The sequence below is a fragment of the Danio rerio genome, chromosome 24, assembly GCF_049306965.1.
Source record: "Danio rerio strain Tuebingen ecotype United States chromosome 24, GRCz12tu, whole genome shotgun sequence".
Taxonomy (NCBI): domain Eukaryota; kingdom Metazoa; phylum Chordata; class Actinopteri; order Cypriniformes; family Danionidae; genus Danio; species Danio rerio.
Genome location: NC_133199.1, coordinates 41,345,732 through 41,363,297, shown reverse-complemented (window position 1 = coordinate 41,363,297; position 17,566 = coordinate 41,345,732). Strand labels below are relative to the sequence as shown.

The window sequence follows — 17,566 nt, the reverse complement described above, 5'->3', positions numbered from 1 at the left end:
TGAGTTGTAGCTTTCCTTCCGGGCGGAGTTTACAGCGGCGCACATTACATGACCTGAAGTGAGTCGCGTTATGAAGAAACCCTCAAGATGTCAAAAGTTTACACGCGTTTATCACGATTTTCCTTTGCTTATAATGCTTTTACCAGCCGAAGACACGCGAAATTAAGGCAAGTGAATAGTTTCTGATTGTGTAGAGATTTGAAATTGACCATCTATCACCTCAATGCGGTTTATGCAACCAAGTTGCTTTGTATTTGACATTATTTAAACATTAAATTAATTGAGACGTAATGTAAATGTGTTAATTGAACTGATTTCTTTTTGTTAGGTTTATTTTTCTTGTTAAATTGCTCTTTAATGGGCTTTTAAATCCTCTGCTGACCTTGGTAGACATTTATTACATGATGAACACTGATTTTTCCCTAATCAATGACCTTTTTGACAGATAATCTCGTGCCTATTTTTGGGAATTTAAATTTAATTTTGTGATCATTATGATTGTTAACGCAAGCAGCATGCGTTTTGTCATAAGGTTTGAGTTCATTTAAATGTTAATATTTAATAAATCTCCTCTATGTAACTTATTTTACACATTTATTAAAATGCAAAACAGCACATTTTGTTTTAAAAGACATTTACTTGTTTGAAAAGCCAATGATTAGAAACTTTGTGGACATTTACTAACAAAATATACATATACTCACTGGCCACTTTATTAGGTACACCTTACTAGTACCAGGTTGGCCGCCCTTTTGCCTTCAGAACTGCCTTAATCCTTCGTGGTGTAGACTCAACAAGGTACTGGAAATATTTCTCAGAGATTTTGCTCCATATTGACATGATAGCATCACGCAGTTCCTGCAGATTTGTCGGCTTCACATCCATGATGTGAATCTCCCGTTCCATCACATACCAAAGGTGCTCTATTGGATTGAGTTCTCGTGACTGTGGAGGCCATTTGAGTACAGTGAACTCATTATCATGTTCAAGAAACCAGTCTGAGATGATTCAGACTTTATGACATGGTGCTTTATCCTGCTGGAAGTAGCCATCAGAAGATGGGCACACCGTGGTCATAAAGGGATGGACATGATCAGCAACAATACTTTGTAGGTTGTGGTGTTGACGCAATGCTCAATGGGCCCAAAGTGTGGCAAGAAAATATCCCCCACACCCTTACACCACCACCACCACCAGTCTGAACTGTTGATATAAGGCAGGATAGGTCTATGCTTTCATGATGTTAATGCCAAATTTTGACCCGACCATCCGAATGTCTTAGCTGACAGGAGTGGCACCCAAAGTTTCTGAAATACTCAGACCAGCCCGGCTGGCACCAACAACCCGTTCAAAGTCACTTAAATCCTCTTTCTGATGCTCTGTTTGAACTGCAGCAGATCGTCTTGACCATGTCTACATGCCTAAATGCATTGAGTTGCTGCCATGTCATTGGCTGATTAGAAATTTGCGCTTACGAGCAGTTGGACAGGTGTACCTAATAAAGTGGCCAGTGAGTGTATATTTCCAATTGTACGTGGAAAAAAAATAGTTTAAGATAAAATTAATTAAATAATAAAGTAATTGTTTAGTAGATAAAAAGGAGAACTTATGTTCATAAAGAAACTTTTATTTTGTCCTTTATGGACCTAATATGTATTTTCTATTGATTTATGCACAGGAGTTAAATGCATAGTTCTCTCATTATAACAATAATAAAAATTGTGATAATTTACCCACCCTTCACTTGTATCGAACCTTTGAGTTTCCGTCTATTGAACACTAAAGTAGACATTTTAAAAATGTTGTAAACCATTGATTTGACTTCCATAGTATTCGTTTTTTTCTGCAATGAAAGTCAATGGTTACCGGTTTCCAGCTGTCTTCAAAATATCTTCATTAGTGTGCGACACAATAAAGAAACGCACAAAGGTTTGGAACCACCTAGTAAACAGTAAATCTTAATTATTGTGATCTATCCCTTTAAGCACATCTTTAATATGAATATGCTCCGTATTGATTACCTGCAGGCCGTGTGCCACAAGGATGCTGTCCATAACATCAGCGCTGCACGCAAAGTCCAGGAAATCTCCAGAACATGAGGATGAAGTAGTAGACAAACCCATCAAGTTCTCCACCAGCCCCGCCAGTCACAGGACCTGGAACGTGGACCGATCCATGGGCAGCAACTTCCAGCGGCCCTGGTGGAAAGTCCTCCCCATCAGCCTGTTAGGAGTGGGTATCCTCCTGTGGTGTGTGTTCAGGAAAGAGACCGAGGTAGACCAGACTCTGGAGAAAAACCTCTATGATCATATATCAGGACTGCTGTCTGAGGAGGAAGAAGAGGAAGTCAAAAACAAACCATCATCATGACTCAAACTAAAATGGAGACTTTATTTTTCATCTGCGATGTTAATTTATGGTTTAATGCTAACTTCGGAAGTAAAACGTTTTCTACGTCAAATCAGCCGTCCAAAATGTCTGGTCTTGAATGTGTTTGTGTTGAAGCGGATCGTCTGAATATGCCATTTCAGAATTGAATTTGACTGCTAGTTGTTATTAACATCAGAGGATGCATTACTGCAGTGTTTCTCAACCATGTTTCTGAAGGACCACCAGCACTGCATGTTTTGGATGTCTCCTTTATCTGTCAGACCCATTACAGGTCTTTGCTAATGATGATCTGAATCAGATGTGTTTGATTAAGAAAACAAGGAAAATGTGTATAGATGGCGGTCCTCCAGGAACATGGTTGAGAAACACTGCATTAGTGGACACACTGAAAAAGCGCCTTCATTATCTGCTACTTGATCTGCATAATAAACTCATATTAGGAATTAGCATTCAGTTCTTGAATCTAGAGCACTCGGTTCTGGAGGGCCAGTGTCCTGCAAAGTTTAGTTCCAGCCACAATCAGACACACCGGAGGTAATCAAGCTCTTACCAGGCATCCTAGAAACAGCCATACAGGTGTGTTGAGGCAAGTTGTAGTTAAAATCTGCAGACCGGCCCTCCAGGAACAAGTTTGGACATCCCTGATGTAGACACATTAGGTTGCATAGCAAAGATTGTCCAGACAGGTTAAAAAGTAACAGCTACATGACATATGCATTTCTTTAGAGCAGTGGTTCTCAAACTTTTATCATCAAGTACCACCTCAGAAAACAATTGTCCCTCCAAGTACCACCATATGACCAGTATTGACATACAGTAGTGTAGTAGGCCTAATTAAGCAGCTACAACTCTGCAGTTTAAAAACGTGGCAGATTAATAACTATTATTAATATTTATTATTTAAACCTTATAAATAGTTTGAACATGAACACTGCTGTGTTTATATGTAAAACAAACAAAATAACATGGCAATGTTTAAATTAAAATGTGCTTTTTAAAGTGCTTAAAGTGAAAAAAAAATCTCCTGTACTTAAATGTAAAGTGTAAACCTATAGTATCCTTTTCATCAAAGGCTGGAAATGCTGCTTGGACCTCATAAATAAAGGCTATATGTTCATATATGATCCATTTTGAAATATATGTTGCATGTACATATGACATATTGCAGTGGTTCTCAAACTGTGGTACGCAGGCTTCCTTCTAGTGGTACGTGGAGGAATGAAATATGTCATGTACATGCTACACATATTTCAAAATTTATTAAAAATGAAGTATATAATATGCCATATAGCCTATATTTCTGAGGTAATCTGCCACATTTTTTTTAACTGTGCAGGGTTGTAGCTGCTTTACTGGGCCTACTACGCTACTGTATTTCAATATTGTTCATTTTGGTGGTACTTGGAGAGACTTTTTTTCTGAGGTGGTACTTAATGAAAAAAGTTTGAGACCCACTGACATATTGGATTACTCTGCGCACCAAAAGAAGGCAGCCCATGTACCACAGTTTGAGAACTACTGCTTTAGAGTTCTAATATTTTACATTTGCTTGTAAAGTCTGACGTAACTCAAAGCAGCTTTCGGGTCAAAGTGCTTTATCAAACTGTAAAATCGGAGGCTCAACTAACATTAATAAACATTTACAAAGTGATAGAACACTTTTGAAAATCATCATCACATACATATCCATACCTGATATCAGAAGGCCAGAAAGCAGTGCTGTAAAGTAACAAATTACAAACACTCAAATTACTGGGAGTAGTTTTTCTCAGATATTGTAATTCACCAAGTAGTTTTTAAAACGTCTACTTTACCTGGAGTACATTTTAAGTGCTGTATTGGTACTTTACTCTATTTTCCTTCAGCCTGCACTCACTACTTTATTTTTTCTGGTTTATAGACATTTGAAAAATCAGTCCTGCGATTCCTGTCCAATCAAATCACACATGGAATATAAATTGTATCATGCAGGACTAAGATATGCAGCACACTGTTTGGGAGCATTAAGTGCCAGAGAAGATACTTTACATGCAATGACCCAGAGATGGTTTAAATTGAAGGTCACTGATGAGATGTTGACAAATGCTTGCAGTATGACTGAAATGGCCTTGACCAATCACTAAATGCACCACAGAATGATGTTTACACAAATTACATGTAAAGCTTCAATCTGTCCCAGCTTGATAGGCTACTCACTAGAGTACTTTTGAAAGGTCTATTTTTTACTCATACTTTGAGTAATAGTTACAACAGATACTTTAACATTTTTGGGCAAGTAACGGTACTTTCAACCACAGCCAGAATGTGATTTTATCCAAGTCCAGAGACTGTAGTGAACACCATGATTTTACTTTAATGTGTGATATGACTAAAGAGTGGTCATAAATGAATATTTTCTCAATTCAAATGAGACTCGGAAAGAGTATTAAATACATCACGACTTAAGTGGATTGAACTGCATGTATAAATTAATCAAAAACCTTTTTTTAATTTAACAGTAGGGCAATGAAAGAAATGCAACCAAGCATAGGTTGAATAATGCAGCATTTTAAGCTTTAGGCTTAAGGAAACGTTTGTCTTTCCACTTAGTTAATTGGTGATAAAAGAGTTGAACAATTTTTGGTCAAAATACATCCAAAACCTGCAACAATGCATGAACAATTCCAGTGTTATGCAAATCCTTTAGTTCTCAAATTAAGTTTGGAACTTGAGAGATTTAAAAAAAAAAAAAAAAAAAGCCTTTGAAATGCTCTAAAAATTAGCATGTTTGTAATTTCACTGTATTAAAAAAAAAAAAAAAGGATTTTTTTTTTTTTTTTTTTAAAGATCATGCTCCCAAATGTAAAAATTACTACACATACCCCAATAGAAACCCAAGGGGAAGAAAACTCTTAACTGGCATTTGAAATTCCCCCTTTTGTCCCTCTCAGCCTCGTAGGTTTCAGTAATTTCACTGTATTAAAAATAAAATTGAAAAAACGTTTTCCCTCATTAGTAAAACTACTGAGCCTAACCCCACAGGAACAATCAAATAAATAAGCAAATAAAAATCAATATAAAATTAAAAATTAACTAAAATTAAAGTTAATCTGAAATTCTATACCAACTTGAGATTGCACCTGAACACTTCATGCAAATACACACCATGTGAAATCCACAAAAACAAGCAGCAGTAGAGAGTTTGAGGTAGTGGAAAGTTTATTTACAACCAAATGGCCACAATAGAAGAGGAGAAACCCAATATAATAACGAGAGAAATAAAAATGGGACACGTTCTAAATTCATCATGAAGCATGCAGACTAGGCAGAGGTATATGAAAGTCTAAAATACAAACTTTAAAACCCTGAGGAGCTCCCGGAATGTTCTGACGCTGCCCCCCCCGCCCGTCCCCACTACCAACTTCAATCACAAGATACCCCTTCCCTACCGCCACTACTGAAAAATACAAAAAATAAACTTAAACTACACAGGCATTTATAGTCAAGAGTGTAAGAACCCCAGATGCCCCTCCCACCCCTGACCCACCCACACAACAAGCCCCACCCCCATATATTCCTCCACACAAAAAAGTTTGAGTAAATAGTAGAGAGTTTAAGCACGTTCTCCACGGATTCGACGGGCCAACTGGATGTCTTTGGGCATGATGGTGACACGTTTGGCGTGGATGGCGCACAAGTTAGTGTCCTCAAACAGACCCACCAGGTATGCTTCACTTGCCTCCTACAATTCACAATGGGAAAACATTGTCATGAGTGACCAAACAAACAGAAAATGACCCAAGCATGCATGCAGATGTGTGTTAAAGTGCTGGAAAACGCACCTGCAGGGCACCGATGGCAGCGCTCTGGAAACGCAAGTCGGTCTTGAAATCTTGAGCGATCTCACGAACCAGACGCTGGAAGGGAAGCTTGCGGATCAGCAACTCTGTGGACTTCTGGTACCGACGGATCTCACGAAGAGCCACAGTTCCAGGACTAGGAGAGAAAGAAAAAAATTTATTTGTGCATTAAAAAATAAATCAGTCCGTCCAAGCAACATTAAGAATAAATGCTTTGTTTACTTCTAAATCCTATATAAAACACACACTTAAAACCACAAATATGCCTAATGCTTATTTATATTATGGTGAAATACCATTTATACACAATGCAGACACCCTAAATCATACACACTATTCAAATTATTCAATATACAATACATTTACATACATTTAATATACAATAACTAATACAAAAAAATTATATATAACTGTATAATTGTATAAAATTGCACATTTAATAAGTATAAACACCTGACAAACCATAAGTGCATGTTCATATTCAAACGTACACAAACATAACATTTACACAATTATATGCAACAAGTTTATATGCACGTCATTATATACACTTATAAAACATGGAGTATATATACACGCATGAAATCCAAAAATGCGTACATGTATAGTACACACACCAACATATGGCTATGAAACATATGTACTTTTAGTGCATGAGCCATATGTATGCGTTTGTACGTATACACATGTAGATTTACATGTAAAGTAGTAAACATGAAATGGATCAACTTGTCAGTGCAGCATGATATTTGACAAATCTCACACTGCAATGCTTAGTTTTGCTGCAATCTACATTGCGATATGAATACAGTTTTACTAGATTTGATTAGCTCTATTTGGAAAGATATTCTAAACGAACTTGGATCAATTGGGGTGATCTGCATAAAATATATATATAAAAATACAATCATATACAAACACAGATAAAAAAAATACAAGTTACGTAAACACTATAAGGTTGTGTGGAGTCTGACAGTACTCAAAAAAAAAGAAATTAACAATCAAAATGTAAACTTTACACAGTAATGCATTTATTTTCTTTATATTCAATCCTGTCTTATGACTATTGCAGAAACACATTGTAATAGATACTCATACAACATACAGTAGTCAACATTTAAAGTGGATCAAAAAAATAAATAAAAATAAAGATTTAAGTTTTCCAAAGACCAGAATGGGTGTTGTTCGATAGTCTTAGGACTGAGGTTGACTTGCATCAAATGTTGACTACAGTATTGTACAACCCTAGTTTTTCAAAATGGTCCCAAAACAAATGTGTTAAACAGTTTTAGGATAAGAAAAGTTTCAATCCACTTTACATGTTAACTACTGTATTGTTCAGCCCTATTTTTTAAAATTGTGCCAAAAATGTGGTGAAAACCAGGACCATTCTAACAATGGTTTTTAACCACTGCAAATGTTGACTACTGTATTCTTCAGCCTTACTTTTTTCCAAGTGATCCCAAACCAAGAATAATGTGTTGAATAGTCTTCGGCCTATTGCATCAAATGTTTGACTGCCCTATTGTTCAGACCTAGTTTCGATTTGCTCCAAAAAATGTTGAACACCAGAAAAATTAAAAATGATTTTGATCTAAAAGGGAGTACATGTTATGAGCTACGTATTCGGTGTAATTTAATTAATTGAAGTCCTTTACTCTTTAGTTGTGTAGTGTTTTGTTGAAGATGTGAAGTTTTAAAGCCTTGTAAAAAATGAATGTTTTCTTGCTGAGTTAGTTGGCAGTTCCCAGGCCGATCGTATTAAGGTAAAGTTGGTTTCATGTTCGCACATTCTGACTCAATAATATAAACTTCAGAAAAATAACATTTGCCAATTCTAAATCTGGAAATGTACAGCTATCAACGTAGCCTATAACATCGTTTATGGTCGTTTAAACCGTGCTAATGTTATTCTGAAGACATACAAACCTGCCATTTCAGACTGCATATTTAAAATATTGCGGTAAACGAATATTAAGCCAGCTTTACATCAGATTTGTCAAACGCAGTCCATAATGAAGTTTGATAAAGATATGAAAAAAAAAAATACTAATTTGTTTGGGATTTCTTCTATGTATTAAATCTATTCAGTGACTCACTCTAATTTACATACTCCAATAATGTCACTGCTAAATATGTACAATATAAAAGTTCTAATGTTGACTTTTTTCCATCCAGTTTTTCAAGAATTGTCTCTAAATGTGTTGAATAGCTTAAAGACTCTGCTGATCCACTTCAAATGTTATGTGTGCGTGTATATAATATATACGCTCTAAATGCTCATGAAAAAATGTGTATAAACACACACACACGTGCGTCGGTGTTTGCCTTACCGGTATCTGTGGGGCTTCTTGACTCCGCCGGTGGAGGGCGCACTCTTCCTGGCCGCTTTGGTGGCCAGCTGCTTCCTGGGGGCTTTACCACCAGTGGATTTACGAGCGGTCTGTTTTGTACGTGCCATGGCACCTCAATGAAGCGGCCTGAATGAGGGACAAGAGCCGATAAGAGAAACAGCACAGCCGCGGGGACTTCCACATGCGCTGACGTAATCAATAACAAAACTCCGGTCCTCGTCCCGCCCATTATAATAATAATAATAATACTACAGTCAAACATTAAAAGTCGAGGCTCTCAGTCTCCTTTATTACCAGCTAGGAGCTTTACAACATGGGGGCACCATTAAAGAGATTAAAATATAAATGTGTGACGTTAAAGATAAATGAGCTGGCTGGCCACTCTAAAAGGCGTCTCATGTGCTTTTAAAGTGCAACCAAGTGTTAACTATGTATATAAACAAGTAGAAAGCGCGTGTTGTTGTGTAGAATAGATAACCTGAAGATCTCGCAGTGGGACACTGGGTCACACACGGATACTCAACAGACTCCTATTCAACACACACACACACAGACCGCCAGGAGGCAAATATCTTAAGCGGCGGTCGGGTTCATTCAACTATTCAGGCACACTAGTATTACATAAACACCCCATTTGGGTTAAAATATTGCGAAAAGGGCGAAAAAACAACAGTAAATCGATGAGATAGAAACTCGTATTTATGCAGTTTTGAAGTCCACCATCTCAGGATGAGACACAGACACGTTTCTGCCTTTACGTGTAACATGGCGCCCAAGAACACCAATTACAGCCTTTTCTTTGTCTACACCGACAATTCAATAACACCACGTGTAACCGTTAAAATTTGAACAAACGACGCGTTTTATCAGAGTATGCGTTTAAAGTACCAATTTAAGCTAAAATTGGTTAAATAACTACAGAGACCAAGCTCGAGTAAATATAAAAGCGCGCTTGTTAGCTTAGCTTGTTGCTACCGCGACGAAAAGTGATCTAAATCCGCGAATTTAAACACACAAAACGAGCTGGAAAGGCTGTCGGTGTTCTCAAATATTCTAAATAACTGATTTTTAGTAAGCTGAAAGAAACATTAGACGTGATTAGTAAGTTTAAGATCAATCATTATCGATACTTACGATTTTCTGTTTCGGTTAATCCGTCAAAGCCAAAACAAGGAACGTCGGTCACGCGCAGTACGAGCTCCTCTACATTTATATAGTCAGTGACGTCTGCACGTACATTAGACACGCCCACATATGCTCTCATTGGCTGGAAGAGAGAACAAGTATAATTTAACCCTTCTTTAGTATTTATAACAGTAAAGAGACTGGTTTGTTTATAAAAGCTAATTTTGATCAGCCTTAATAGATAAATCAGAAACTTTTTTTAAACAATTAAAATGTCTTTATATGAACGTGTAATCAACAAGCAAAAGTGAAACATCTTTTTTAGATGCTTTAAAAATCCTTTCCTCGCCCTGCACCAGTTTGGTGTCGATTATGTAAGAACAATTTTCATTACCGCCAGGTTCTTCTCATTCTCACGGTTTTGATTGACAATACAAAACATAATTAAAACAATATAGCGACGACAGTTGTCATTCAAACGACTAAGTAAAACAATACAATGATTTTGAGATCAACTATTGTACGAGTCTTTGTGTTATCATTGCCTAGAGACGGTGAATTTAATTAAAAAGCGCTGCAGTGGGAACCTTTAAAAGGGTGAATTTGTTATCAGCGGAACTATTTGAACGCTGCACAAATTCGCGATATTCACACATGCATACTTTCAGTGTCTAGAATATATTTAAATATATAAAACTTAGAGCAAAAGTCATTAAACACTTAATTTACGCTGTTTTGTGTCTTTTACTATTGGCATAGACTACTCTTTAGTTTGTTTTTTCAGACGAATAAAACTTATGCAGGGGTATCAACTGGAACAGGTAGGATGTTTTGTGTAAAGCAGAACAGTTCGGTGGCACTTTTAATTTACATTATATATTTAAATACTTTTACTGCATGACTTTACGTTTATATTGTTGCCTTGGATTTGTTGTCTTTTTGTTCATGATTCATAGAAAGCCCCAGAATGCTGGAAAATGAGAAAATCACGGATGCCCAGAGTGGAGAAGCTGACCCCGCCATAACTCCAAGCTCTGTGGCTTCTGCCAGTGCTAAAAAACACAAGAAGAAGAAGAAAAAGAAAGCAGGTGAGGGAAAAGACGATCAGCAGAGAGAGACTAAAACCACAGAAGGGGAAACAGCCAAACAAGAAACCTCTGAACTTGTAAGCACATACATAATACATACTATTTCAACTGAGCAAGCACACATTAATTTTCATTGCTAACAAGGAAGATTTAAAAATATCAGCCTACGTTATGCTTGATTTGGGCATTATTTTGTGCTTGAATGTGCTCTTTGGCCACTTTATTAGGTACACCTGCAGTAACCTCTCACACAGCAGTAACAACAAACAGCACTGAGGCTACAATTCACAAAGGCTTACTAAAACATGCAGAAAATTGGTTTTCTAGTCTGACAGAGTGTCTGTGCTAGAGATAAAGTTGGTTTTATATTCGCACATTCATTTATTTTTGACCAGGTACAATTTGTGACATGCTACTTTGAATATTGGGTCTATAATTGCATGTATGAAGGACTTGAAGACAACATTCGCACTATTTAATCGACTGTGAACGATGTTGTACATTGATAGTCATTGGCTGATAGTATGATTTCCCTATTTAGAATTTTCAAAAATACTTTTCTGGAGTTATATTTGGAAGTTTTAAGTCCAAATGTGCGACTGTAAAACCAACTTTACCTAAATGTGCTACAGCACTAGGATGGTGGGGTCAGAATTTGCTGCAAACTTTATGAAAACATTGAGGTAAAGTTTGTTTCATATTTGTACATTTAGACTTTTACAGAAAAGTATGCATTGCAAACTCACATTAGCAGCCAATGACTATTAAAGTACAACATTGTTCAGAGTCAATTAAATAGCGCTAATTAAAAAAATTCACACTGCAAAAAATAAACTATCGCCATTTTATGCAGTTACCACCAGATTAATTAATTGTGTGCTCATTCATTTTGCTTTCGGTTTTGTTTCATTTTTGCGGATCTAAAATCTTTGCTTGCGAGTTGAAAACTCTGCAGCTCAGTGGGCTGGATCTTTTGAAACACCTTATTCTATTGGTCAATCTTGATTGAGGTCACAGGTTGGCCACGCCCATTACATTTTCCCGCGGTTGGACTGGACTCCCTTCCGATGAATAGGGCCAGACAGAATCTGCGGATATTTTTAGCTATTTCTGCGCAGAATTTTGTAAAAAATATGTGGATTTATGCGGAATGATTTTGGGAGTATCATAACCAAAAACTTAATTTATTAAATAAAAATAATAATAAATTTTAAACTTTTTATTTAATCTTTACAATGCAAATCCAGTTAGGTCCACTTATGTGGTAAACAAGGCAAGTCCCTCATATAATTTCTCTACTGTACAAATCTATTCTAAATCAATCAGATGAACATTTTCATATTAGTCAATAATACTACTGAAATTAATAAAAAAAAAACTGAATAAATATAAATTTACACACATTTACACAAGTAACTAAATAGACTCCACGATGGGCTGTAAATCTGCAGATTTCTGCAGGTTCTGTGTGGGCCAACCGATGACTATATAACCTGTTATATAACATGTATAGATAACTAACCTGTTTGTTAGACTCCAGATGAGCAGCTGAGTCGAGAGTTGGATTGGTGCATTGAACAGCTGGAGCTCGGCTTGAGAACTCAGAAAACATCCAGTAAACAAAGTGAGTGTTTGCACATACATCTATATATACACATCTCTTGCACAAACTCTGGATTTAAAAACACCCATCATTCAATATGTCTCACTTTAGGAGAAGAAGCGAGCCGTGCTTTGAAGACACTGCGCAGCTCTAAAGCACCCCTGGTGAAGAAGAGGCAGGTGATGAGAGCCATCTCCGGAGATTACAGGAAGAAGATTGAAGAGGAGAAAAACAGACAGTTCAAACTCATACAGTCAGGTAAACCAGTGGCAGAAATGTACATTTGTCTTTTTTTACATTATTTTGGGTGGGTGTTGGCCACATAAAATTGCTAGAATTTTCTGTAAAACATTGTGTAGTTTTTCCGGCTCAAATGCCACATTTATAATTGTTAAAAAGAGAGTTTAAAGCTTTTGTAAAACCGGACGTTGCTGGGACTTCTATTTAAGTATGTTGATGTACTTCCAGCGGGGTATATGCAGACGGACGTTTCATTTTCAGTAACCCTGTTCAAGCGCTTCTGGTAAACTGAATCTGTAACGGGGGACGCTAGAGGCCATGGTCTTTAGCCTCCTTGTTAGAGCAACCGACTCCCTTGCGGAAGGTCGCCGGTTCGATACCAGCTCGGAGCGGGTTGGATGGTGTAGGACTGGCGGGGCTACATTGGTGCCATGACCTGTGTGGGAGTGAGGTTTAGGGGGGCTGAGTGTAACGGGGGACAGCTAGTAGGTGCTTTGCAAGTAAACCTCACTCCTCTGAACCTCTAAAGGTGCTCTAGTGACAGACACTAGAGGCCATGGTCTTTAAAGGGTCACGAAACACCAAAACACATTTTTTGAGCTGTTGACAGTCGTATATGTGTCCCACACTGCTAAAAACACTATCAGGACACCTATATTTCACTAAAAAGTGTAAATTGGTTGTTTTTGCGTTATTTCAAGCAAATTCGTACTTCCGGTTTGAAACGAATTTTTGAAGCTGCGTCACGGTCATGAGATAATAGCGTGTATTCCAGCGTGCAGACTGGACGTCTGTACCAGAGTGTGTCTTATTACGTCTTACAGTGTGTTGCATTAATGCATGAGTAAAGCTTGGTTCAAACCAATCAGCGCGCTCTATTGTGCAACTTCATTAATATTCATTACTGTCACCGTGTTTACACGACAGAGACGCCACGTTGTGTTGGCAAAACAAGCGTGAAGAGTTGCTTTTATAGTTTGCTGCAGTTAAGTTTCGTTTTCATTTTCTCTCTGTGAGAGCTCAGCTGGAGTCATGTGTGGATTAACAGTGTACGCGACGCTCGACAACAATAACTTACGTGTCTAAGGAGAATTAGAATATTGTTTACCTGAGAGCTGTTCTCATCTGCAAACGCTGAGATCCGGATTCGCTTGTAGTCTTCTCTAAATAAAGACGCAGCTCTAGTTGCTGGTGATTGTCCTGTCTCTACAGATTTGGTAAGTGGGTGACCAGTGCTCTTTGTTTATTCAGTTTGTTCGTATCGAACTAAGTTAACTATTGCACCGAGTGTAAACATGTTAGCACCACAACCAAACTTTAACCTCGTGTAGGGTTTTTACCGCATTTTGTGACCGGAATAACACACGCGGCTTTCTGACACTACCTGCCGTGTGCATCTAAGTTTCCGGGAAATGCGGAGGTTTTTTTTCTTTTATTCGCCGTGCGGTATCAAACATTGCATGAAAAATACACGCTTAGAGCAGCTCCTCGAATCAAATATCTCGTTTGTCGCGAGGGGCATGAATGAATTCCCTGAATCAAAGAGCCAAACTGCAGTTAAAGTCCACCATTTAATAATTTGGCAAATAATTCCACTACAGATGTCCATGTAGGTTAAACACCATCACTTTCTCCTGTGTGTTTATTTTGACTCTGAAACTCACGCGTGCCCAAATAGACACTCCCACACCATCCCACTTTAGTTCCTCCGACACTCCCCCCTAAACAGAGCTGGACACGCCCACTTTTCTGACTTTTTCCAAAGTAGAGGTGTGAAAACACCCTGCTAAAACAAGGGGGTTTCATGGCCCTTTAAGCTTGGTTTATACTTCTGCGTCAAGTGACCGGCGCATGCAATGTGTGTAGCTGTGCATTTATACTTCTGCGCACTGTCTCTGTTGGTCTGCATTAACACTTTCGAAACGCTAGTGGGCAGTGAGGTGTTAATGTTACTCTGTTGGAGTTTCTTCGCTGTTGTTTAGTGTTTTTCTGAACGCTTCCTGAATGTACAAGTGGCTCAAACTCGCTCATTTTGAGGCAGGAACCGGCGGACATGCAACAACTTTAACTATGAGGTAAACACAAAACAAAACTTTCCATCCGGAGCTCCTTCGCGGGACTCCACACTTGTAAACAATCGCTCCATCTGGCTCGCGCCGCTCTCGGTCCCGCCCTGACTCGTCAGCGATACTAAGCCGACCAATCACAGAGCTTGCGCTACGCGTCGTTGTGACGTGTAGTTAAATTTTTTGAGAGGTGCACGTTAGCGACGGCACTGGCGTAGGGCTATGCGTCAACGCCGTAGGCTGCGCCGTAGCAAACGCGTGCACTTGACGCAGAAGTATAATTCAGCCTTTAGCCTCCTTGTTAGAGCAACCGACTCCCATGCGGAAGGTCGCCAGTTTGATACCAGCTCGGTGGTGTAGGACCGGCGGGGTTACATATGCAGTTACAAAATCGGTTGATTAAGATCTGTTTTCTTTAAAATCAATGATCTTCACTGCCTGATTGATATACAATATAAAGTGGGTCTCAGACTGTACAAGAAGCACAGCATTAAATTCAATTGTTCCAGGCCATGTCATGTATGAACATTTATTTTACTCCAGTACTGTCAATGGAGCTTCTGCGCTCACCTGCTGCTACTGACGGCGCATGTGCTTAAACAGCTTTTTATCTCGCTTCACACTTGAACTCCTAAATGGCTGCTGAAGTCTATTTAACGGATTATATGTGAATTATTTTACAACATCGATGCTGTCACATTGACATTTCACTGGAAGTTTGTTGATGGGGGAATAATCACTAGCTGTGCATATACCTTATTGAAACAGAATATTGAGTAGGGGGCTGGGCTTTAAACTTAAAGACGGGCGTGGCTAAGCATCAAGTTTACATAATCAGAAAAGGATCGCCACTTTAAAACCCAGAAGCAAATGCTCAGACTTTGATTGGAGACTACCAAAACAAACTCTTTCTCATCGGATTAACTTGCACACATTAATTATTCACCTTATAAGTAATTGTGTGAGTTAATAAAATAAACCTTGTACATTCTGATTTTATGCGGACTTTAAATGAATGCAAACACTGGGTTCTTGCAGTGCTCAGCATAATTGAGTACAGCCCATGTTTAATAATTTTATTCATTTCTCAGTAAATAAAGGTCCTATATTTTGCAATGTTTCTGCAAGTTTCACAGAGTTTAATTAAAGACTTTTTAAAAACATTTTTAAGTCCATTATAAATGACATTTTAGACTCAAATGGCTAAAGGCTAAGGACCTTTTCAAATAGCTCAGTTGGAAAAGATTTTTATTTGCCTTATCAATTTTTTTCTAATTTAATACATTTAATAATACATTAATATATATATATATATATATATATATATATATATATATATATATATATATATATATATATATGTATATGTATATGTGTGTGTGTGTGTGTGTGTGTGTGTATTAGATTTATTTCTAAGCAAAATATTTTTAATATTGTGTAAAAAAACAAGCAAGCTCTACTTGTATCCATACACTTTTTTCCAACATAAAATTTTTTTATTTATAAAAATAAAAAATTAACAAATGTTTTGAAAGTTTTAAAAACAAATGTTATTGTAAGGAAAACAATTAAACTTGTATGATAAAGAGTTAAAAATTACCCTTTTAAATAAAAGTTTAAAGTTTTTTTTTTAGATGTATTGTGGATGATTGTATGGGTTTTGATTAGATTGGGTAGCAATACATGAACAAACAAAAATTAAGACCTGTTTAAAAAATATTTAAGACCTGCAACACAATACTTTAGTAAATTTAAGAGTTTTTAAGGGCTAAAATTTGGATTTTGAGATTTAGGACATTTTAACACCTAGCAGAAACCCTGTTTTGGTGCATGTGAACAAAACTGACTTAATAAACAGATATATTTATTACAATAATATTTTAGTCACTGAACTAGAGAAATAGAAATAAAATACATTTAAATTCATGCAAAATATTGCAAAAAGAATTTATATATACCAACTACTTCAACAAAACGTATCACATTTTTTGCTCTTTTTTATTTAATATTTTTCCCTAACATATAAATTCGGGCTACTAAGTTATTGGACCGATACCATACGTTAGTTTGTTAGATAAGCTCCAGATTTGTCTTCGGTACTGACGAATCTAATGTATATGCATGAATATACTCAAGCATCCTACAAAAAATATTAGTTTAAAAGAGATTTGTGAGGGGTGAACTCAAACGCTGAGCACTGTAAACTTGGTATTAATAAGTTTCTATTGAGAAATTTGTTATGTTCTGTATTTTGACTGTATGATATAAATGTTCTACCCTTTTCTCTATAGCAATGACTTCTGCCCGGGTCACCACAGTGTCTGAGTGCAAACCAGTGTTTCATCGGCGAGCGGAGAGGAACACACAGCCCAAAAACAAAACAGATGGATCTCAGGAGACGCAAAGTTCCCAGGAGACAAATGAACACACAAAGACTGAAGACACAAAACCCTTTGTTTTCACCAAAACGCATGATGAGTTTTGTTTTAACTTTGACTTGTGACTGAACAGAAACATCAGTCAGCAATATTCTGTCATTAAAATATTTATAAAGCCATTTTTGCTGGTTCCTCTTTGCATTTTACAGATCAAATAGATTGAATGCTGTTTATTTACTTGGTTGTACTAAACGCGTTATCGCCGATGTATTTGTGTTGTCATGGTAACGTGTTTAAAATGCTTATATTACAGCTTCTGTTTAACCATTAATTTACGTGCAGTTTATTTAAGTATGTGATAATCTTTCTTTTTATTTTCATACAGCTAATTACGTGTTAACTTGTGCAGTTTATCAACAAACGTGTTGCTGTTTGATGTCGTCAGGCACGTACTGTAGCAGATGCTCATGGGATATGTAGTC

The 17,566-nt window shown here is 37.2% G+C and overlaps 3 protein-coding genes across 4 annotated transcripts; 2 read left to right on the top strand and 1 right to left on the bottom strand.

Moving 5' to 3' along the window:
• Positions 1-17: 17 nt before the first annotated feature.
• uqcc4 (ubiquinol-cytochrome c reductase complex assembly factor 4) lies at positions 18-2,834 on the top strand. Of its 2 annotated transcripts, none has more exon segments than NM_001386582.1 (2): positions 18-167; positions 2,028-2,834. In NM_001386582.1, coding segments are annotated over 2 exon segments (423 nt in total). In that variant the 5' UTR covers positions 18-87; the 3' UTR covers positions 2,371-2,834.
• Positions 2,835-5,571: 2,737 nt separating this feature from the next.
• Positions 5,572-9,770, bottom strand: h3f3d (H3 histone, family 3D). Its single transcript, NM_201101.1, is given in 4 exon segments — positions 5,572-6,112; positions 6,213-6,366; positions 8,564-8,710; positions 9,719-9,770. Coding segments are annotated over 3 exon segments (411 nt in total). The 5' UTR covers positions 8,692-8,710; positions 9,719-9,770; the 3' UTR covers positions 5,572-5,983.
• A 556-nt stretch (positions 9,771-10,326) lies between these two features.
• On the top strand, positions 10,327-17,525 carry zgc:112185. The gene is given in 6 exon segments (NM_001013454.2): positions 10,327-10,510; positions 10,513-10,530; positions 10,666-10,874; positions 12,331-12,421; positions 12,512-12,658; positions 16,998-17,525. Coding segments are annotated over 6 exon segments (681 nt in total). The 5' UTR covers positions 10,327-10,506; the 3' UTR covers positions 17,210-17,525.
• The last annotated feature ends 41 nt before the right edge of the window (positions 17,526-17,566 follow it).